Source organism: Peromyscus maniculatus, chromosome 5 (genome assembly GCF_049852395.1).
Source record: "Peromyscus maniculatus bairdii isolate BWxNUB_F1_BW_parent chromosome 5, HU_Pman_BW_mat_3.1, whole genome shotgun sequence".
Taxonomy (NCBI): Eukaryota; Metazoa; Chordata; class Mammalia; order Rodentia; family Cricetidae; genus Peromyscus; species Peromyscus maniculatus.
The window spans coordinates 130725026-130749612 of record NC_134856.1 but is presented as its reverse complement, the minus strand read 5'-3'; the positions used below and the strand labels follow the sequence as shown (position 1 = coordinate 130749612).

Here is a 24587-nt window from a genome sequence, read left to right as displayed (position 1 = left end):
AACAGAAAACTATGCCAGCATGTACCCAACACACAAAAATTTAAAAAAAAAAAAATCTCTTAATTATGTCTGTATCAGGAAAGGCATACAGAACCAAACAACAGGAAACAGAGTAAACAAAAATAGAAACATCTTATCAACACTCAGGATAGTCTAGCAGGACTGTGCAAGGGGAAAGGCCGCCACTAAAAATAAACATGAATGATAAAAAAGAGCTGTTCCTTGACTCTAAACAAAGTAGCAAGCCAGAGCCTCACCCAGCAGAGATGGACCCGGAAAACAAAAGGCAAAGCAATCATATTAGTGTATCTTTTTACCCAGTAACAACTATTACGGTTGACAAATGTGCAGTTATCACCCCAGACTGGAGAGCTTGGTTCCTGCAGATATGTAAGAGTTGAGCTCCCACATCCATGGCACCACCTCCTTGGGCAAGCCAGAGTAGGACTTGAACCCAGGAGTCCAGGACCAGAGTCCCTGACTACTACTGCATCCATTCAAATAAAGGCATTGACAGGATCTCAGCAGATCTTCCCTTCCAAATGGCAGGTGCTCAGAGACCAATCCCATGCTAGAAGTGAAAATTCAGCAAAACCAATAAACAGAACCTGCTTTATAAATTATTCAGTCACCAGACGACCATGCCTGGAACTCAAATGTGAGATAAGCCAGTTCAATTTTTAAAGTGTGCATTCAGCATGTGCTAAGGAGCAAGATAGGCCAAGAAGCATAAGTAAACCATAATGTCAGAAGATGAACGACCAACTGCCACACATACACTAATTATTGAAAGGAACTGAAAAAAATGAATCCCCCCCCAAAATTAATTAAAAGTAAAATGAATAAATAAAAAGAATCTCCAAAGTAGATTGTTCAGTTAGGAATACGTAATTTTAAAAACTACACTTATAACCTTTACCTCAAAGCACATACTCCATGGATGTTAATTTCAGTAAAAACAACATATTCAATGAGAATTATAAACACAGTAACAAGAAAAGCTAAAAATTAGTAAAATAACTTAGTCTCTCAATGTCATGCAAAGTTCTTCCCATATGGGCATCATAGCTAGAGAGCCTTAGATCCTTTGATGATTTCTTCAGACTGTAGAGAAATTTATCTAGAAAATTTTGCAAACAAAAATTCTCTTTCATTAAAAATGTATTTGTATTTGTTTTTGTTTTATTGAGACAGTGTCTCCTGTATCCCAGGCTGGCCTCAAACTTGCTATATAGCCAAGTAGGACTTTGAATTTCCCGATCCTCCTTTTCCCACCTCCTGGCTGCTGGGCTTACTCACTAATCCTGACTAATGCGGTACTGTGGATGGAACCCAGGGCTTTGTGTGTGTTAGACAGCCCTCTACCAACTCAGCTACATCCTCAGAAGCCATACACAACCCACATTTTAAAAATAATAGCCCATCTTTTGAATTCAAGGATGTTGAATCCAGTGTTTTGTTTTTGTTTTTTGTTTTATTTATTTATTTTTTTTTGCACGTGGGTGGGGGGTTTACATTTATAGATGTGAGAAAACTATCATTAACTCCACACTAACACCCCTCTGCAGAGAGAAACCCAGTCTCCATTAGCAATAAGTCTCCAGCAGTTCCCCTTTGCCAGAGTCAGGCAACCAACAATCTATTTATTTTCTGTTCCCATAAATTTGTCTATTTCTGGACATTTCATGTAACCCATACAATACTGGTCTTATGTGGCTTTTTTTTTCACTTAGCACATTTTTCAGGTCCACGCATGTTACATACAAGCTTTTATCAGGGCTGCACATTATTCTACTGCACAGGCGACCACGTTTACCATGTGTCGTCTTCCCTTGGAGGCTATTAAGAATAGCAGTACTACGGTCGTTCATTTAAGTCTTCGGGAGATTTTTGTTTTTGTTTGAGGTTTTTGCCTTTTAATATTTTGAGACAGGGTCTCTCTATGTAGCCCAGGCTGGCCTGAACTCACTATATAGCCCAGGCTGGTCTTAAACTTGCAATTCTGCTGCCCATTTCTTGAGTACAGGGATCACAGGCACATGTGCCACCATGCCAGGCCCTCACCTGTAAGTTTTTGTGCGGGTGTATATGGTTAAGTCTCTTGGTTATCTGTCATGATTTGAATGTGACCTGCTCCCACAGGCTCATGTGTTTCAACACGATGTCCCTAGCTATGTGATGCTATTTGGGAGGCTGTGGAATTGTCAGAAGGTGGCACATAACTGAAAAATGAGGATCAGTGGGGCATAAGGCTTGGTTATGATTCACCTCTGCTCCAGGTCAGAGATCTCTCTGCTTCTCAATTTGCTAAGATGTGACCAGCTTATGCTACAAGCTCCTGCCACCAAGTGTGAAGCCACAGCTACCATGCCTTTCTGCCATGTTGGACTGTATTTCCTGAACAATGAGCCAAAAAATAAATCCCTTCTCCCCTAAACTGTCTAGTCAAGCATTACACCAGTCAGATGAATAAAGGAATTAACACAGCACACACCTTGGAAGGGGATGCTAGGTCATACTGTAGCTCCAGGGTGGTTTTTTTTTTTTTTGGGGGGGGCATTATTTTCGAGACAGGGTTTCTCTGTGTAATAGCCCTGGCTGTCTAGAACTCGCTCTGTGGGCAGACTAGCCTCAAACTCACAGAGATCTGCCTGCCTCTGCCCGCAAGTACTGGGATCAAAGGTGTGCGCCACCACTGCCCAGCTCAGGATGGCTTTCTTCAAGGGCCCAAACCATTTCCCAGGGGATACCCTGCTGTACACTCCACCTGCAGAGAAGCAACCTTCTAGTCTGTCCTCACGTGTGCTGCATTTGTTGTTTGTCTATGACAACAACCACCTTAGTGGGTGTGAGGTCTTTTTCATTTGATTGTTAGTAACAATAGCAGCTACCAATGTGTAGATCTCCTAAGGTATATTACTGCATTCAGTCCCTACCTCATGATTCTAAGAACTCATGTTCCCATTTTAGGGAGGAAGAAATCCAGTTCCCAGAGGTCAAGACTGTGACAGGGGAGAAGCACAATTAGATCAGAGCTGTCCCTCTCCCAACTGCTGTCTCGTTCCTCAGCACTGTGCCAGAGATGCTGCCTGGTGGGAAAGGATACACGTACACCTTGATTCCCAGGAATAAGGAAGATGCTCAGACACCTAATGAAGGTCATAACAGCTCTTTCTGGTCTTCATTTGTCAGAAACAGGAAACCCATCCACGGAAAAGGCAAACAGCCCAGCAAAAGTCTACTGCACTGATCAGAAGGGCTGCACTAAAGGCAGCAGTAATGCCAAGTGCCTGCAGTGAGGATAGGTGCTCTGCACATTGCTGTGCTATCTGGTGGGCTTCCCACCCACTGTCCAGCCATTCCACCCAGAAGAAATGGACATCTGCCATCCACGTAAGCATTCCAAAGCCCCATGATGGAAATGACCCAAATGTGGTCTATCTGACACTGGGTGAGGAAGGTATGATACACCCCCAGGCAATCACCATGCAGCAAGAAGTGTGAACAACCTACAGGCACTACAGTGAGGATCAACCCCACAATGTAAATGCTACAAACACACCCCAAACAGGCAATGTGTGGCTCCATGGGAAACACTGCAAGTGATCAGCTCATAGTGTCAGCTACTCATGAAGACCTACCTAGAGAGCAGCCCACAGGAGGCTGACCACACATGCCTTCTTACTTTCTCATTGGCTGCATTCACTGTACAACTGCAATCTGGGCATTTTCTGTAAGTCTTAGACACCAGTGATAGCTCACTTTAGCTTTAAATATGAACACAGGGGGTGGGCATTGAAGAGATGGCTCAGGAGTTAAGAACACTTGTTCTTGTAGAGGACCTGGGTTCAGTTCCCAGCACTCACATGACCCTCTTCGGACCTCTGCAGGCACTGCGTGCATGTGCACAGACCTACACACATATACAAAAATTAAAATAAATCCTTAAAAAACTACCACAAATAAGGCTTTAAAATAAACAGAAAGTCAATTACATTTCAATAAAATAGCCTGGGCCAGTGAGATGGCTTAGTAAGTCCTAAGGATTCCTCCCACCAAACCTTGAGTTTGATCCCCAGAACCCACATGATAGAAGGAGTACCAGCTCCCAGGTTGTCCTCCTACCTTTACACACATGTATATACATGTGTGTTCTTGTGTGTAGTTGCCCATGCACATATACACAAATGTAAAAACAATTTTTTTTAAATAAAAAAGAATAGCCGGGCGGTAGTGGCGCACGCCTTTAATCCCAGCACTCGGGAGGCAGAGGCAGGCGGATCTCTGTGAGTTCGAGGCCAGCCTGGGCTACCAAGTGAGTTCCAGGAAAGGCGCAAAGCTACACAGAGAAACCCTGTCTCGAAAAACCAAAAAAAATAAAAAATAAAAAAAAATAAATAAATAAAAAAATAAATAAAAAAGAATAACCCAACAATAGGGACTGGTATCTAAAGTGTTACTGGAACACACACTAGGCACACTAGGCATGGAGCATAGAGCTGTGGTCACTCCAGCTCCTGGAGTGTAAAAAGAAAGGGAGCCAAACTACAGGTGACTAGCGATGGTGCCAACACACACGCATGCATCTGGATGTCTGTGCACTATGTAATTATAGTTTAAAAGTTAATAAAAACCCAAGCCAAACATACTTAAAGTCTGAATCCACTCCATGGAGTTCAATTACCCATGATTAATGAAACAGATGGCATCACAGACAAGATGAAAGATCACATTTCCATAAATGTACTTTCAACAAAAAACTTGATATAAAGCCGGGCGTTGGTGGCGCACGCCTTTAATCCCAGCACTCGGGAGGCAGAGGCAGGCGGATCTCTGTGAGTTCGAGGCCAGCCTGGGCTACCAAGTGAGCTCCAGGAAAGGCGCAAAGCTACACAGAGAAACCCTGTCTCGAAAAACCAAAAAAAAAAAAAAAAAAAAAAAACTTGATATAAGAACACAGAACCACACTCGGGAGGCAGAGCCAGGTGGATCTCTGTGAGTTCCAGGCCAGCCTGGGCTACAGAGTGAGTTCCAGGAAAGGCACAAAGCTACACAGAGAAACCCTGTCTCGAAAAACCAAAAAAAAAAAAAAAGAACATAGAACCAAGTAGGCGTAGCGGTGCAGGCTTTAATCCCAGCACTCGGGAGGCAGAGACACGGAGATCTCAGAGTTTGGGGCCAGCATGGTCAATATAGCAAGTTCCAGGCCAGCCAGAACTAACAGTGACACCCGATCTCAAAAACATCACAGAACCAGGCAAGGGAGGCAGGAGCAGAGGGTTTCAAGTTCAAAGGCAACTAATGAGAGACTCCATCTCAAAATAAAAAAAAAAAAAGACAAAAACAAAAAACCAGACTGGACAGGTAATGGTGCCAAAAAATGGACTGCAGGTATACAGTCCACAGTGTACACAAACTCACCCCATAGACAGATGCACCTGCAGAAAGACCCTCATGGTGAACTCCGCATAGATCTGGATGGGGACATAGAGTTAGAGAATGGAGCTCCTGCCTGTTCCATCCCAGTAATGACCTGGATCGAAGACAGAAAGGCCTGGGTCCCAACACAGGCAGGCAGAAAGTACAGTGGAAGGTGAGACTCTCTAAACACATCCTGAGCAGTCTCTGAGGCATCTTTACCAGGTTTGCTAAGTTGAGGTGTTCCCTCCCAACCTCCAGTCACATCAACTCCACCAGCCTTGGGCTGCTCCATATGAAGACAACTCAGGCTTAAGCACAGCTTGTTCCAGCTCTGGTGAAGGCCCAGAAGACAATGACAAATAGCTGTTCAAAGGGAAGCAAGAGTGGGCCCAAAGAAGAAAAGCAATAATCTTCAGGGTCACTGCACTTTACAGTTTGCCCTGACAGAAGCTCACTAGCTTCCCACAGGAATGCTAGCTCCTTTTGGAACTGAGAAAACAACTATGAGAACACTTGTCTCCAAACAAGCTTCCCCAAGAGAGTCTGACAGAAAGAGCAAAAAGCCTGAGACTTATGAGACGGAAGTCCCAGAGCCCGACCAAGCCCTGCTTGTTTCTCAGAATCCTCTGGGGAATAGGGAATGCCTCTGTCCAAAGCAGGCACACCTGTGGTGTGGCCTGGATCCTGGGAAGCTTGGACTTAGCAGCAGGAAGGCCTCTTTCAGACAAAGCAAAACATGTTCTGACAGTCCTGAGTCTCACCCTGCTTCCCACAGAAAACCAATTCCCTCTTGACACCTGCCTCCCTAGACACAAGGTTAACAGGCCACAGCAAGAAGTGAAGGCCCCTCCTCACTGGCAGCCTGGCCATGCATGTGTGGAACGGAAGATGTGACCTATGCAAACATCACCACCAAGCCTGGCACATGGTCCACAGGTGCTACTGCTCACTCCCAACATGCACCACCACGGGGGTGATAAGAACCACACTGGTCACTGCAGCAGAGCAGAAAGTACTGGGTGTGAACCTTCACGAGAGTGAGCTGTAGCTACTGTGTGTACCACTGTGGGTCTCATTTTTTGTTTTGTTTGGTGTGGTTTGGTTTTTCGAGACAGGTTTCTCTGTGTAGCTTTGGTGCCTGTCCTGGATCTCTCTCTCTGTGTGTAGACCAGGCTGGCCTCAAACTCACAGAGATCCACCTGCCTCGGCCTCCCAAGTGCCTGGATTAAAGGTGTGTGCCACCACTATCTAGCCAGATACACATAATTAAAAAATGAAACCTTTTAAAAATTTTTATTTATTTATTTGATGAAGAATGCTTTGTCTGAATGTGTATCTGTGCAACACATGTGTACCTGGTGCCTCAGAGGTCAGAAAAGGGCATCAGAGCCGCGGGACTGGAGTTACAAACTGTTGTGAGCTTCCATTTGAGTGCTGGAAACTAAAACTGGGTCGTCTAGAAGAGTAGCCAGTGTTCTCAACCATGAGCCATCTCTCCAGTAACAATAAAATAAATCTTTTAAAACAATGAGAGCTAACAGTCATCTGAATAGCAGCCCACTATAGAACAGACACCTTTGGAGCCAAAGGCTGCCCTAAAAATCCAGCCTGATTTAAAACTAGTTCTCCCTCACAGTGATTCACACTCACCCCAACAGTGAGCAGCAGGGTCTCCTAGCAGCCTCTAAGGAAGGCCTACCAAGATCATATATGAATAAAGAGCTTTCTGGACGGCTGGAAAGAGCCCTAAGACTTCCCTCCTGTATTTCAATTAGGCCACACCTCAGAACCAGGTGTCAACTGAGGTCCAGAAGGGACATGATACAACTCCTGCCAAGAGCAATGGTCACTGTCTTGGCCAGTATGGAGAGTCAGGCAGTCCTATAAAGAAGCGCTTAGCCATGGCCGGGCGGTGGTGGCTCACGCCTTTAATCCCAGCACTCGGGAGGCAGAGGCAGGTGGATCTCTGTGAGTTCGAGGCCAGCCTGGGCTACCGAGTGAGTTCCAGGAAAGGCGCAAAGCTACATAGAGAAACCCTGTCTTGAAAAACAAAAAAAAAAAGAAAAAAAAAAAAGAAGAAGAAGAAGCGCTTAGCCTCAGACCCTCCTCCAAAAAGTGGGCCTGCACTCTGGAGCCCCTTCCAAAGCCCCTGCACACTCCTGGAAGCAGCACCACCCTCTGCCTTCCTCATGGGAACCTGTATGTGAGGAGCTTCTAAGCATAGTTCAGGACACAGGATTGGCCCAGGGTCAGCAGGGAGGGCTAGACCTGCTTAGGCAGTAACGCAAAGTTCAGCAGCAATCCCAAACAGCAGAATGCCCTCTGGGTCAACACCACCCTCAACCCTGCAGGAAGTGAGGCAGGACCACCCCAACAAAACATAGTGAGGTGGGGCAGCTGCCTAGTGCACTATAATGCAAGAAGTTCATACCTCCTGTGCTCATGCACATTCCTGGATGGCCCTTGGTATCCACGGGTCAAATCATAATCAATGGATAATGTTGGCAAGTTTCAGATACCCAGTGATTGAACTCCTACCTAGATCCCTAGGACTATTTCAGAAACATCAATACCACTGATGATTTAATCACCCTGCGTGTGGTCTGAGTTTTTAAAGTCCCACATGATTTGTGTGTAGGCAGTTTTGGGCAAGTAAACCTGCCAACTCCCTTAAAGGGACCCTAGAAACATCATGGGAGACTCTACGCCACCCCACCCCAGCCAGCTGTTCACCCTGACTCCTACTGTGTGAGAAGGTTCTAAGGAGGACTCCCAAGATCACCCACCTCTCCCCACCATTGTTTAAAGGACTTCTTGAGCAGGCATGGGCAATGCAGGGCACAAGGACACCAGAGACAGCAGGAGGGAAGGGGTTTCATGCACAAGAGAACCTTTATGTCCCCATCTCACAGGTAAGCCAACTAGGGCTCAGAAAGGCTGAGCAGTTCACCTCAGGGCATCACCAGGGGTGTGTTTTACTATCAAAACCCATCTCTCTCTTTGCAGCAAAGTCTCTATGAGAAAAGTAAGGGCTTCCAGGAAGTCAGGAGCTATGTGGACACAATGACCACCTACCTCTGCCTGACCCCACAGCCTAACAGGCCCACCAAACCCAGGAGGCCCACCAAACCCAGGCCTCTCCAAAAACACATCCTGCCCACAGCAAAAAGCTGAGGCAGCCACCAAATGATTTCCTTTCTCCAAGGAGCCATATGCTTATGACTGTGAGGATCATTAGGACCAGGGGCCCTGGAGGCACTCCAAAACAGCATAGGGCTTCAGTGATTGTCTCTGGTCCTTGTCTGTCTTGGTCCCCCTCCACTCCCCAAGGCCTGTGTCAATCCACAGGGGCCATTCCATTGCCAACTGAGAACCCCAGCTGCCCTGGGCAGCGTCCAAATGTTAAGCTGCTTTTAGAAAACTGGGGATTCATCCCTGGGCAGAAGGGATTTAGCCAGAATTGGGCGCCATTTAGAGAAGATTACACCCTAATTGCCCTGGTGTCAGCAGGCAGCCTCCTGCCAGCTGAGCCCTGGGACTGGCATAAGTCCCTAGAGACCCTGGTTTCCCTATCTAAGGACACAGAGCCCAGCACTGGGGCTTGGGGACCAGCCGTCATATTCCACAGCAGCTGGCTCAACACGGGACTTCCATTTGGTGGCTTGTGGTCAGGACAGAAGGAGGGGCCTAGAGGCCCCATGGACAGCTTCCAGCTCACATCTGTTCTGGGCCAGAGGAAGACAACTCCACAGGCAGGCAGAGCAGCCTGAACCAAGCCAGGCTACAGACCAGAGGTACGTGTGGCAGCAGCCTGCTTTTCTTAGTGTCTCTAGCCCTCACCACCTCACTAGCCTGTTTTAGCAAAAGAAATCAGAGAGGCTTGTGGTCAGAAAATTCGAGGAGAATCTCAAGCATAGGCCACCTCCATTCAGACCCTAGAGGGTTTCTCACCACAGGACCAATAACAAGGAAAGAGCCCAAGGAGAATTGAGAAACCATCACAAGCTGTAAAGGCAGACATGCTTAGTTTTCCAGTTCTGACGGTTCTAGATGGTGGTTAAGCCTGTGGACAACATCCCAGCACTGTAGCACTGTCCCAGGATGCAGTGGTGACATACACCCTGGGTACACATCTAACCCTGATCCTCTACGGGCAGATCCCTGTCCTAAGAGACTTGCATACCTTGAAATGATATCATTAGGCTCAGACTAAAGGATGCTGGGACTGTGTGTCCTGAAAGAGTGACCACAGCTGTCTGGCCTTCGATCCCAGCTCAGAGATCTTGGCCTCATCATGCCTTGTAACCCTTGTCAGCTAACCCTAGGGAGCCTTCCATTCCTTCTCATGCTGTCACATGACCCTCACACTGTCACCCTGGACATCCTCTTTTGGAGACTATGTCATAGTCTGCTTCAGCTTGACATCGGTGCTGGGAGGTGGGGTCTAACAGGAGACCGAAAGGTCACAAGAGGGTAGTCTTCGAGAATGACGAGTGCTTCTTATGCAGCCACACACACACCTGTTTCCCCCTGCTTTCCACCAGGAGTTGAGCAGCAGGAGGCCTTCAGCAGAGGACCAGCAAGTGCAGGTGCTCTTGGACATTGCAGCCTCCAGAACCATTTGCTCAAATGAGCCCTCTCCTTGAGATGTTCTGTTATAGCAATAGAAGAGGACTAAGATGGAGTCAGCTATGATAGCAAGAACCCTGGTTGCAGCTGCAGCAGCAGCCATAATGCAAACCACAGCTGATGTCTGGGAAAAGCCATCCTTACAACTCCTCACCAAGAATGTACAGTATGGGGCTGTATGTGGGGTCCTTAAAGTGGGGGAGACACGAATGAAGGGTGCAGACAAGCTCAAGTCGCCAAACCAAGATGACTTCTTGGTGGAGTGGGGGGAGAGGCCTCTGACCCTCACTCCCCCTTGGCATTTCTGAGAGTAGGATGGTGTTTCAGACTCCAGCTCATAACAAGTAGGGAGAAAGGCAACCCATGGTGAAAACTGAGGCACAGCCAAAGGATGAGGAGAAAGGAAGTGTGACCAAGAGCAGCTATGCTCCTGATCAAGAAGTCTCAGGCATGGGACAGCAGGACACCATGACACAGGAGACCTGGGGTGATCTTGTCTGGAGTTCAGAGAGCCACCCGAATAAACAGAGATCCTTATGCAAGCATACATACACCTGCCCCAGTGTAGAGGGGCAGGCACAGGAGGCAACTGTCCAAGGGTGGCTGAGCCCTAGGTCTTCAGTGAAGATGAGACAAGGAACCAGTTAAGGGGCAAGAAAGGACTCCCAGAGGGAGGTTGTGACAGCAGGTACCAGCAGGCACTCCATGAAGACGGTCTGACACTGAAATGACAGCATCTGACTCAAATGCACCGTAACCTGACACCTTTAGGAGGGCCAGATCAGCAGAATTGGAGCCCAGCAGCTGATCCCCTCCCTTAATGGCTGTCATGATCAAAATACACATGGCTCAGACAATAGGCTGCTTACAGGAGTGAGGGCATCCTCAGCTGAGTGTAGGCAGAAAGAAAACAACGCAGAAACATCTTGTGGACAGATTTAGAAGCAAGAGCATGGGGACACACTACAAGAGAAATGTCACACTCGTTGCTTATGAAAAAAAAATCTATCCATTATCTACTGGGGGAAATCCTATTTATTACCTTTTCTCAAGACTAAACACCAAACAATACTATCATTAATTGTCAATGACCAAGGGTAACCCCAGCATTCCAGGGACTGGCAAGCCTCAGTCAGGAAGGCGGGGAAGAGCCAGGCCTTGGTTTGCATTACACAGGTGTTCCTAAAACTCACTACACTATACATAAAGAAAAACTACAGGGCTTCAGAGGAAGACGGGTTGAGACAGAACATAAAAAATAAATAGAGGGGCTGGGATGACAGCCCATCAAGTCTGATGACCTGAGTGTGATTCTTAGAACCCAGATGGTGGAAAGAGGACTGACTCCCATAAGTTGTCCTCTGACCTCCAAGCACACAGGCATGATGTGTGTGTGTGCGTGTGTGTGTGTGTGTGTGTGTGTGTGTGTGTGTGTGTGTGTGTGTGTATAAATTTAAAAAGATAGAAGCACAATAAAGTGGCTAACATACTGTTAAAACAGCACTGCATTGACAAAAGAAAAATCACACAGCTCAATGGAACAGAACAGGGGCCCAGAAACAGAGCCATACAGACAGTATCAAATGATGTGACAAGGAGCAAAGGCACTAGCCATGCCAAACCAACTGGACACCCACACACAAAGTAATCACACACAGCCCCAAACTCTTCACAAAAGTTCATTCAAAATAGACCAGAGACTCACATGAAAAATGTAGAGCTATGAAGGTAGCTAAAATAAAAGAAATATCTACAGGACCTTGGGTTTGGTTATGAAGTTTGAAACACTATAAACATGATCCACAGATGCAAGAGCAGCATAAAATTAAAAAAGCCTGTCTAAGACACTAGTAAGATACTGAAAAGACTAGTATGATCTAGGACTTAGACTCAAAATAGCTAAGTGCTTGCTGTGGCTATACATATGCTGATTAGATGGCTTAGAATGGAATAAAAGCAAGCAACTGGGTTGAAAATGACCAACAGACCAGGAAAGATATCAAATCATACTGATGGCAAAGGAGCATATGAAAAAAGCCCTGGGTTCCAATCTCAGCATGGCAAAATAATAATAATGATGGAATGAAAGGGTGAAAAGATGCCCAGGGCCATGCATCCCCAGAGAACGCCAATTAAACAATAACCACATTCCACTGTGCACATATTCATACGGCCACTATCCAACAACAGTAGGGGTGCTACCAAGAATGGGGGCAGCAGGTGCTCTCAGTTACTGCTGATGGAAATACCAAATGGACCAGCCAGTTCGGAAGAGAGCTTTGCTTTTTACACAGCTAAACAGAGTTTAAACCTCACTCACATAGTTACCCAAATGATTTGAAAACTTGTCTACAGTAGATTTATTCATAATTGAAAAAAGTAAAGCAACCAAAATACCCTTCAATGGGTGAATAGTTGGTCAAACATGAGAAAAGATAAAGACACAGATGAATCTTCCATGGTTCCAATTGTATGGCATTCTGATAAAACAGCATTATAGAGAGGATGAAAAGATCCGCGGCTGGCAAAGAGTTGGTGGAGGCGAAGGTAAGCAGGTGAACTGCATGCACTACAAGGGCTTCTTTCTCAAGGTGGTAAGCAATTCTGTATGACACTGGAAGGGTACACACACGATACTATGAACCTGGTCAAAGCCAGATCTCTCTCTCTCTCTCTCTCTCTCTCTCTCTCTCTCTCTCTCTCTCTCTCTCACACACACACACACACACACACACACACACACACACACACGCAAAGCCAGCTTTCTGAAGCAGTGTCTCATGCACCAGTGAGTAAATGTGAATATATGTGTACATTTTAGAAACTATATTGGGGATCCTAGGATGGAATATGGAATGTGGCCAAACAATCTCAACTGCAAATGAGGGGTGCAGAACTATCACAATGGGGTACGTAACTGTTTGAAAATGTGAAATCCAAACAGTAAAGGCAAAAGGCTGATGAAGCAGCCTACTGGGGCACAAATGAACCTTCTGGACACCTGCACATGTGAACTAGGACCAGTAAGTTACAGTGTGACAGATGGTGGGTGCCAGGCGTCTCCCTGCTGGAGTAGGAAGTTCCAGAGAAGCAGGTGGTGAGAATGACCCATGTGGTGATGGATGAAGCTGGATGCAGTAATGTGATTTTATATTTGCAGATATACGTGTACATGACTCGGGGGATAACACTACTTGCTCTGTAGCTGAAAGGGCCTAGCACTAGCCATACCTTGGTACAATGAGCAACTAGACCTTTGTTTCTAGTTCCTTTCTCATCTAAGGCAACTAGAGCTTCCTGGGAGAAATGGCTAGTTTCAGAACTAAGTAGAGAACATATGTCTGGAACATCCTATAATATCAGAAAGGTCAAAAAGATGCTTAACAAGGCCGTTAGAGAGATGGTGAGGTCAGTAAAGTTCTTGCTGTTCAAGTGACTTCAATAACTTCAACGGCACCAATAACCCTAGCACTAACTAGGGAGGCAGACAGGAGAATGGTAGGGAGGGGCCTTGCTGGCCAGCCAGGCTAGCCAAATCAGTGAACTGTAGGTTCAGTGAAAAACCCTGTCCAAAAAGTATGGCGGGGGGTAACTGAAGAAAACACCCAACATTACCCCTGACCTTTACACATAGGTGCACCTGCACACTAGTCCCTGCCATGAACACAAAATGTTTAATAACAAAGAAAGAAAGTCACAATAATAGAGCATGTCAGGATGGTAAGAGGTGAAGCTATTACAACCCACAGAATAATATAAAAGTCCAATGTATCTATACGTATAAAATAATCAAGAAATATTATTTAATATTTTAATTTTATTATAAAGAAATATTAAATAAGGCCAAGTCTATGTAAAACTGACCTTGAACATTCTGCTGACTTCCTTCCCAGAGCTCTGGGTGGAAAGTGGGAAAGGAGCAACTCTAATGTGGAGGAATCTGTGAAGACTGATACACGAGACACTGTCTCAGAACTTCACATTGCTTTCTTTGTGGTTTTTTCCACATTACCTGGTTTTGACAAGTGCATAAAATCATTTTCATGCCCTTCCAGTGTCATAAAGAATTGTTTGGCCATCTTGAAAACCAATCCCTTGCACTCCACACACCGCCCACCCCCATGAGTCTCAGCCAGGTGTCAACAACAGCTATGACGAAGCACAGACCTGACATGTCGACAAGACAGGGCTATGACTGTTCTCCCAGGAACCCGAAATGCAAACCTACTCAAAAATAAATAAAAAAAATCAAGTAGCAAATGTTGCCAGTGACTTTCTACAAAACATCTGACCAATCTTCCTTAAAACTCAAAGCCACCAAAGATAAGGAATATCTGAGAACTGTCATACCCTCAAGTAGCCTGAGAAGACATGGTGACCAAATGTGAGACCCAGGTGAGATCCTGGGTTAGCAGGAGGACACCACAGAAAAGCAAAGACAACCCAGACAAGCACAGGCGTTATGACAACTCCCTGGTATCGGTTCATAACTTTAATGTACGACATGAATGAGAGGGACAGGGGGGATGTCCACACCAAGACTCTCTGCACTATCTGCAATTTTTCTATAAATCTAGAATGGTGCTAACGTGATTTATTTTTAAATTAATGATAAAAATGCAGCACACAGTTTAACAGTCAATGGTTAAAACAGAAATTCTGGCATATGACACTTAGTTTTAACAAGGTGCTGAGGGGCTGGTGTGGATGTGGTGTCATAGGCTGGCAGCTCTGGAGCTTCTGTGAGGTGAGGAGAGGCAGACTTTCTCTTGGTACAGAAAGTATCCAATCAGATGTGCAAGTGTGTTCTTACATGGCTTAGGTCAGCTGTATCTGGGGCTCTGTGCTCACTAGTGTTACTTGAGACAGGATCTCATGTAGTTCAATCTGGACTTGAACCTGCATCTGAGGATGACCTTGACCTTGACCCTCCTGCCTCTACTTCACAAAAGCTGGTATTGCAGGCGTGCACCATCTCACCCTGTTTTATGAGGCACTGAGGAGCAAACCCAGGGATTCATGCCTGCTAGCCAAGCACTCTACCAAACTAGCCATATCTCCAACCCCTTTGGTGTTTTTCATGAGTGAAATTACACACAGGCAAATGTAAAATTCCCATTATTCTTATATCGTTTCTCCACATACCAGTCACTTTGGAACAAATAACTCTAGAAATCTCAATTGAGCCAATGGAAAAACTGAAGTGCTGCTGCTCAGGCAACATTAAGGAATCCTTAGGTTTCTGGTGTGAAAACTCAATAGATCCTGTTCTGTAGGAAAACACTCCTTACTTTCTCAACAAAGCCACTGCTACAGAAGTAACAAAGCAAGATGAACTGAGGCACAGAAGCAAGACTGGCCACAGCCAGAAGCTGCATGTACAGGCAGGAGCATGGATGGGTCCACTGTATCCTTCTCTCTACTTTGGCTTTGCTTAAAACTAACTCTGCAGGCTGGCGTGATGGCACTTGCCTTTAATCCCAGCACTGCGGAGACAGAGGCAGGCAGATCTGTGAGTTCAAAGCCAGCCTGGTAAGTAAGTTCCAGGACTGTCGGGGCTACACAGAGAAACCCTGTCTCAAAAGACACACACACCACCACCACCACCACCACCACCACCACCACAACAACAACAACAAATAAGTCACAAAAACACAACTCATCTATTTTTTGACAACTGTGACAGATGCACCATGGTTTCCCTGTATCATAGTGTCTGTCGCATACTCATGGGAAGAGGAACCAGCAAGGAGAAACGCCCAATATTCCACTTTTCCCTCACTGCAGGGTTCTACCACAGACAGTCGTTGCTCTGCTCTCTATTCTGAAGCTGCTAAAATATACCATGTTAAACACAGTGACTTCGAAGGAGTGGGGTGGCCCTCCACTCCTGCTCTCCTCAATGCCATCGCCCACCTGAGCAGGTATAGGACTTCAGGGAAGTGAGGGGCCCTGGCCTGAGCCTCCACCTCTGTCCACCTCCAGGCTTGGTCTAGAGAGGAAGGAGATGGTCACACTACTTTCTGTTTCAAGAGTGGGTTGAGGAACTTCTTTGAACACTAAACCAAAAGGGGCCTGGCCTCGAGCCCAAACCTCACCTACCTGAGCTTGCATGGTCATGAGTCTCACATGCTGCCATCACAACATGGCAGAGAATGCCAAGAAATGAAATCATTCTTTACCCTACATGCAGAACAGCCTGTCATCCGGTCCACATATGAAAAAAAGGGCTGACAAGTGGGGGTGTCGCCCCAGTTGGCAAGAACATATCTACTCTCCACACTCAGAGACCTGGGTCCGTGAGTGAACCCAGCAGGAATGCCACATGAACCAGGGCCAGGGCTCTTGCTAAGGGTGGCTGCTCAGACCAAAGAAAAGGACAGTGACCACCCAAGTGTTTCTAGTGTGCCAGACTGTAGTGACAGGCACCATTATTAAGCCACCAAGGCCTAGACAAAGGAGTGGATCATTTAAGGCCACACAGTTCTTGAGAACCCAGGCAGGGTCCCAAAACGCCCCTCTGGCATTACAGGACTGGGCACCACATGCAACTAGCCTCCTCTCTTGCTCAGGCAATGCCTGGTTTCTCTGAGGCCTGCTGGCTCTCCTGAGAGCTGTGGGCTCCCAGGACTGGGCCTGGGCCTCCTTTGGCCCCACCTGCTAAGCCTCAAAGTATGCTTGGCATCTCTGAAGACAGGCTTGCTCCATCGCAGCTGTGCCAGCCCTGTGCCCAGTGGAAGGTAGCCAAGGCCACACCTCCACATGCTGGCAGTGCTGGCCTGGAGCAGCCATTCACATGCCTGGGGCAGATTCTCTGCCAGGTACAGGTGTCTGATTCCCATACCCCTCAGAACAGCAGGGTCTGTCTGATGTGGCGGCTAAAGACATTGTTAAAAGCAGAAGAACCCTATCAAATTCCTTCATGACCCCCTGCCCCACATTTGGTGGTTAGATAGGCTGGCCCAGAAGAAGGGCAGTCATCCAGCAGTCACTAGCAGAAGTGGGACCACAAGGCCACTGTCTAGATGCCTGTAGCTGCCTCTCTGCAACTGCCTCAAGGATCTGCAAGACTCTCAAGTCAATCACCTTCACACAAACAGTAGATTACTGATACCCCACCTGGCACCACAAAACACATTTATGGCTCCTGTGTCTGCCCCCAATATCTGTCTGCTCAAGAAATGGATAAAATGACAGTCTGAGGATGTCAGAGGAACAGAGGAACCCCTTACTCCTTTAAAATGAAACCAGGACTTTCCCCTCTCTGGAAGCAAACACTCCAGGAGACTGGGCCTCATTTGGGTAGGGCACCAATCTATGCACCTTGAAGTGCATCCTCTGCTAATCCCTTCATCACCCCTGCCTCAAGTGGTGCAAAGTGCTGGAAACAGCAACTCACGCAAGCCCAGAGTCAAAAGACCTGCCAGAGAGTGTCTAAGCTTGAGAAGTGAGTGGGACTTCCAGGAAGAAGGGAGGAGCAGGGTGGTCCCGCAAACTGGCAAGGCATGACACACAGGGCAGCCCTCAGAGGTGGCAAGGAAAGACATTCAAGCAAGACAAACAGGCATAGGGAGGGGCTACATGTAGCACAGTGAGGAGCTTGAGGCCCGACTGAGGTGGAGCTAGGCTGACAAAGCATTTACTGGGTGCCAGGTACTGTGCCCAGCCTGGTGCTGGATTCCACCCACATGGGCATGATGATGCATAGAACTCAGCACCTCTAGAAGTGACAGGGGACCGCAGTGAGGGTGTGTCTTGGGCCAAGCCCAGGTGGAGCAGAAACTGCTCCTGGGAATTTCTCATGACAGAGATGGGGAACCTGAACTCAGCCCATTCACCTACAGTAACTACCCTGCTCTGCCAGCCCAACATACCTGTATCCCCAAAGCTGCAGCTAAGGATATAGCAAGCTGTTCCGTGGCCACTCAGGACCAACACCATGGGGCTGAAATATTCTCTATCCCACCATGCTGGATAAGGAAAGAGGGCACAGCATGACCTGGGACAGACGAGGCCCTTCCTGACTCAACACCAAAAAATAAGCAGAATGGACCACTGGACATCCTCTCTACTTCTAGCCTCAGTCAACACCCTGGCCATGGCTGTCAGCAGGACACAGCCATTCACCCAGAAATAAAGACAGCGGGGCCAACACTGAGTCGGCTCACCTACCACAAGCCTCTCCTTAGCTCTGGTCATAAACCCTTTCACCTGGGTAAGCCAGCTTCCTCACCTCAAAGACTTTCATCGTTAAATGCAGGCAGGAATACAAGCAACTCAACCACGGCATGACTTGTTAGTTACTAAATCTACCACAGCTACAGGAACAAACAATTAAGATGGTTCACCTCTCTATGGGAGAAAACTTTCCACATACACTGTCTCCTTAACTTAATTTTTTTAAAGTAGAAGTTAGTATTTTTAAATACAATACTGACCAAAATTAATGAGTTTGACAAGGGCCTGCTCTGGCATGGGTGTGAGGGACAGACACAATATTGACAGGAAACAAATTGGCACAAACTTTTGGCAGCACCCTCTGAAGCTGGTATACTCTTCGAGACTCTAATAGGAACTTCTGGAAGAAACATTACCCCACCTTACCAAGGGGAGAGGGGCAGTCTGTCCATGGCCTGTACAGCCCATGTGGGGATGAGCCAAGAGGTGGCATTAGGCTGAATAGACACCTAAGGAGCACCTAGAGAACAGATCACACCTCTTTCTCATCTCCTAAGAGCTTTCCCTCCAGATAAAGACAAGGCTGTATGCATGCCATGGTTCTTCACTGTACCATAAAATGATTGTACCCATAACTATAACTGCAGAGAACTGACAAATTAAAGTCACTGAGGTGGGGGCTGGATAGGTCCCCAATAGCCTGTTTTCACAGCAAATCCTACTGAAGGAAACCTGTTAATTCAGAAGAGGACAGTGGACTTCCGAGGAAGTGGCATTCCACCAGAAGTGGGAAGACAGCCTATCCATCTGTGCAAAGGGAGCGGCACTCTAATTAACAGCTGCTACCTGCCAGGAGGACCAAGGAAGGGGGAGGGGGAGCCCCAGACAGAAGACCAGACATGAGATGAGGGCACACCCACCCCAGATTTTCACAGCCCCAACCTTCATCTGTCACATCACTTGACCCCAAGAGAAGGGAAGGGTGCCCGTTCTGCTCCTCTTGGCACGGCCAGTGGAGCCTGGCTCGGGAAAGTCACTCATGTCCTCTGACAGACAATGGATTTGAGGTTCTGTGTGAGGACCCAATTCCTGCCTGCCCAAAGAAGCAGTCACTTCTGGTACTCACCCAGGCCTGCTCTACCTAGACCTTCAGGATTCACTCCTCAGAAAAGTAACAGAGGCTCTGAAGAGTCCAGGCCTATCCAAGGCTGACTGGGAAGTACCAGAGGAGATAAGCCTGTGACCAATATCCAAGACCAGAACTGAGTGTGATGGGGAAGGGAACGGTCCAGATAATCTAACAAGCTACCTGCCTGGCCCAATGCCAGGCCTTTCCTAATACAGAATACTAAGAGCAATACTTCTGGGTTGGCAAAGCTGCACCCCTATTTTGCAGAGGTGGAAGCTAAGGCTTGGGGAGAGTTTGCACCCATGGCCACATCATAAGCAACAGGGAAGGGCTGTGTGTCTTTCTCTCAAAAAGCATTTCTCCACAGTCTCCAGAACAAGGCTGGGAAGTCAAGAAGGATCGGCGACACTAACACTAAAATCATCCCATCACGCCTCCCCAGGTCCCTCCTACTGCCCTTCCCCAAGCTCTTGGCCAGCTTGGGGGTCTCATCTCTCTCCCCACACTGGGATGACACAAAGCACCATGTTTCCTACAAAGGAATATAGACATCACGGACCGACAGGGTCCAGGAGGCAGAGCAAGACAGGAAGTGGTCGATGGAAGCCATGTATCCCAGCGGTGAGAGCACCATTAACGAGATGAGGAAAAAGCAGGTAGCCGAGCCAGAGCTAAGTCACAGATGGAATGGATACGGAGAAATCCAGCCTGTCGAGGGCCACAGGCAACCAGGAGCCACGACTCACTCAGCCCTGTATCCATTCCTTCCCAGCCTCAGGCAGTCATGAAACCAGATGAAATGCAGAGAGAGGAAGTGATTTGCTTGAAGGTGACAAATAGTGGCCAAGCAGACCCAGGCCCAGGCTCGGCCTTTCCCAGAGGGTCAGCCTTGCATCGATGGCTTCAGCTGTAAGCGCATCATCTGCTCGACCCCCACCTACACAGACACACCCAAGGCAGCAACGACCACAGCAGAGCATCAGACCTTAACGAAAGGGCCATCAAGGCCTGCCGAGAAAACTAGCGGGTGCATGGGACTGCAGAGAATCTGGACCACCCTCAGCCTAGCACTGGCCGCCGGAGGAGGCCGAGCTCGCTCACTCTCCCCCGACTGCCCAGGGCCGCAACTCTGGGTTCCCTGCCCCACCCCTGGTACCTCCCACCACATTACAGGGTGACCTTAGCGCCCCAGGCGGGGGTCGCAGCCGGGCACTCACCTCTTTGAGCTGCTCCATCTCGCTGCGGATGGCCTCATAGTCCACCTCGAGCTCCTCGAACTGCAGCTTGAGCTGGTGCTTCTCCTCCAGCACCGCCAGCCCATACTCGGCCGCCTGGATCTTCTCACGCGTGGTCTCGGCCAGTTCGTGGGACAGCCGCTTCACCTCCGCGCGCAGCCAGTCCGGCTGTGCCTCCATCACGAGATGCGCGTACTCCTCCTCCTCCGACGGCGCGGACATGGTGGCCGCGCGCCGAGGCCGGCTCCCACCTTGGCTCCCACAAACCGGGCCCTCTTAGCTGCCGCCGCCGCCGCCCAGCCCCGACGGCCGCCCGCGCCGCCGCACTACTCCTCCCTAACGCGCGGGGAACACTGGGGGCTGCAGTCCCACTGCGCATGGACTACATAACCCGTGGTCCTTTACGCCCGCCTGGCCTGCGGCTGGGATTGGTCTAAATCCCAAGGGGGCGTGGTCCTAGCATGATGCCAGCCTACGTCTCCTTAGCATTGTGGGAGATGTAGTCCTGCTTCGCGCTCACTCCTTGGCCGGTTGTACGCCGCGCCCGCTTGGCTTCAGTCGGTGATTGGCCGGCGCCGCTGACGTGACAGAATTGGGGGTGCCAACGACCCGAGCCCAGGGACCCGGCAGCCACCCGGGGAACCTCCAGCCTCGCCCTCCCAGCCTTTGTAGAATAAGGCGAGCCGAGCTGTGGATACCACGAGTAAGATTCGTGTCCTACAACGTCAGGGCATGGCTCGTGAGACTGTGGCGCGCGCTCTATGCGAGATTTGAATGAGTTGCGGCGCGTCTCCGGCACTGCCAAGAGGATGTAGACAACCCGACGCTAGGGACTCGGGAGCCCAAACCCGGACACTGCTTCCTCTTGTCCCACAGTCCGTTAGGATATTCTTTCATGGAAATGAAGGCACTTCCATGAGCACAGTGTCATATACAGTGTTTAAATGTTGTCTATCCCCCGTTTTCGGCATGACAGATTATTTCAAGCATAGCTGTACTCTTCACTATAAATCTAAATAAAACTTCCCTCCTCCCATGGTGGCTTGGATATAACACGCTTGCTTATTCTCTTCTCACTGCCCCCCCACCCCCGCAAACACCACACCCTACAGCTGCCGACCACCATAAAACATCGAGGTCAGCTGGAGAGATGGCTCAGAGGATAAAGCGCTTGCTGAGCAAGCGCAAGGATCTAAATTTGCATCCCCAGAGCCCACATAAAGCACTGTCTATAATCCCAATGTTCTCCAGGCAAGATGGGAGGTGGAGACCGGAGAATCTCTTGAAGCTAGCCTGGTGTATGAAAAGAAAATAAACAAAGATACCCTGTCTCAAATAAGATGGAAGCTAAAAATTGACAACTGGGTGTTGTCTTCTGACTCCCATCTGCATGTGAGCACTTGTGCACACACAGGAACACAGACCCACTTCACACACAAAGATTAAAAGAAAATCTGGGGTTAACACAAGAGTTGTGCAGTACATAGACTGAGCATGGTGGAACACACTTTTAATCTCAACACTTAGGAGGCAGAGGTAGGAGGATCCCTATGAATCCACAGCCAGCCTGGGCTACATAGCAAATTCCAGGACTACATAGAGAGACCCTGTTTCAAACACAAAAAGAGCTGCGTAAATGACGTGTGCCAGTCCCTCTTTTCTTTAGCCAACCCCCCAGTTGTCTAGGACAGTCCTGGCTCTACATTGAAAGGCCCACCACATATCAGACCCATGCAAGCTGTTCCCAGGGAGGAAGGCTCTGAAGGAACAAACCTTGCTCCAACAAGCGCAGAGCTCCACAGAAGCTGCACCTATCCCAGCTGGCCTGACTGGGAACGCCCCCCACCCCCACCTGTCTATGAGGCAAGTGTGAGGAGGGAGGGGGAGAGCCTTGAGCATCTGTGCAGAAACTGACCAGACAACTTTGAACTTGAAGACAAGGCGATGGCAGGCATGTTGAGATACAGAGGGTGGATCACTACTGTTATGGGCTTCCTTCCTGAAGCAGGGACAGTGCTGACCAGCAAGGTTAGGGCCAGGAGCAAGTATTCTAGGACCCAGTTTGTCACTGGTAGGGCTGGGGGAACCAGGAAATACTTCCCTGAGGAGGTGACAGCAGGAAGAGATCCAGAGGACTCCACATCGAGGATGTACAAGTAGGGAACCCACAAAAAAATAAAACTAGATGAATCTCCCCAACCCCAGATGATGGGCCACCTCTTGAGGTCTCCCTAGCTCGCAAACCTTGCCAAGTCTTTGACCTGCATCAGTTCACTCAGTGCTCTCAAAAGTCCAGTTCAAAAAAATAAAGTCCAGCTCACACCATGTTTTATGAATGAGGAAACAGAGGTCCATTACCAAATCCTAGGTATTGACCTTGACTTCCCACCCCCTCATCCATTCATGCTGCCAGCCAAGGCTGACACCCTGTGCAGCGGTTTGAATGTAATTGGCCCCCATAAGCTCATGGGAAGTGGCACTATCAGGAGGTGTGGCTTTGTTGGAGGAAATGTGTCACTGTAGGGGTGGGCTTTGAGGTCTCATATATGTTCAAACCATGCCCAGTGTCTCAAACCACTTCCTGTTACCTATGGGTCAAGATGTAAGGACTCTCAGCCCCTTCTCCAGCACCATGTTTGTGTGCATGCTGCCTTGCTTCCCACCATGACAATAATGGACTAATCCTCTGAACTGTAATCGACCCACCCCAATTAAATATTTTGCTTTATAAGAGTTAAGGTGGTCAGGCGGTGGTGGTGCATGCCTTTAATTCCAGCACTTGGGAGGCAGAGGCAAGGAGATCTCTGAGTTCAAGGCCAGCCTGACCTACAGAGTGAGTTCCAGGACAGCCAGGGCTACACAGAGAAACTCTGTCTCAAAAAACAAACAATAACAAAAAAAGTTATTGTGGTCATGGTGTCTCTTCCCAGCAATAGAAGGCACGGTGATCCTCAGCAAATACTGCATGAGAATATCCCAATGGCCATTCCCCAGCCCCAGAACAATCACGTCTGTCTGAATCATTGACATCACCTCTCCCCCTCCCTCCCATGACAAAGTTAAGATGTCACAACCACTTCCAAAGCTGTACACGCTCTAAAAGATCTCTTCACACCATCCAAGTGTTGATTCCTTTTCTGGGCTTTAGTTGCTTCCTTATGTTGAGTGCTGTGGGTCACCTTAGAATGTCAGCTCCAGGAGGGCAGGAACCTTGAAAAGGCCCAGCATCTTCTGGCCCATATCTGGGACTCCTGTCAGGGTCCCAAGAGATTCCTCTCATATAGTCTGATCTAATTGACATAAAAATGATGGGAAGAAAGGATAGATGACTATGGTGGGAAAAAAGGGTAGGTTATTGAATCTACTTTAATCCAAAAAACAACTATTAATCCCCAAATATTTTACATTAACATGGATTTTAGTTTATTGATGTAAATTTAAAGTTAATTTTGTTATACTGTATGTATATTTCTACTCTTGTTTAGGGTATTATGTTCATGCAGCTCATTTAAAAATGTAAAAACTTATAGTTATGTTTTCTAACTATACAAAGATATATTTCAGATAGATAATCTTCAAACACTTCAAAGCCCTACAGAATATGGCATTTAAAATGTTTTAATAACTTAGACTTTTCATGACAGTGAGACACATCTGCTCCTGGCAACACCAATCTATTTCAGAGAAGATGATGGGCATCAAAGAAACTCCATATGAAGTTTGCTTTCTTTATGGCAAAAGCTAGCCATGTGGGCAAAGAAACTGCCCTTGCCTCAATTGCTGACAGTTACTGTCCAAACTGGACAGCTGGACGTAAGAAAAGCAACTACCAAACTTTGCCAAAACAAGATAGGTCAGTCCTTCAAAATTTCCTGCTTCTGAGAAAAGTCTTTCAGCTATGCCAAGCATGTAGGCCAAAGATGGATGCCCCATTGTTACAGAGGAACTTTGGATGACTGTCCAGGCAACCTAATGTCCCAGTCATTAGATAACAT

At 47.8% G+C, this 24587-nt stretch overlaps 1 protein-coding gene across 2 annotated transcripts in view; it reads right to left on the bottom strand.

The window, feature by feature from the left end:
* The window catches only part of Bicd2 (BICD cargo adaptor 2), a 47646-nt gene extending 26327 nt beyond the window's left edge, over positions 1 to 21319 (bottom strand). Inside the window, exon 1 of one of the 2 annotated variants that reach the window (XM_006992284.3) lies at positions 20575 to 21319. In XM_006992284.3, coding sequence (XP_006992346.1) covers positions 20575 to 20814 — 240 coding nt within the window. In that variant the 5' untranslated portion in view covers positions 20815 to 21319. The remainder of the gene's footprint in view (positions 1 to 20574) is intronic. The other variant, XM_006992283.3, reaches the window with a different exon arrangement.
* Positions 21320 to 24587: the final 3268 nt, after the last annotated feature.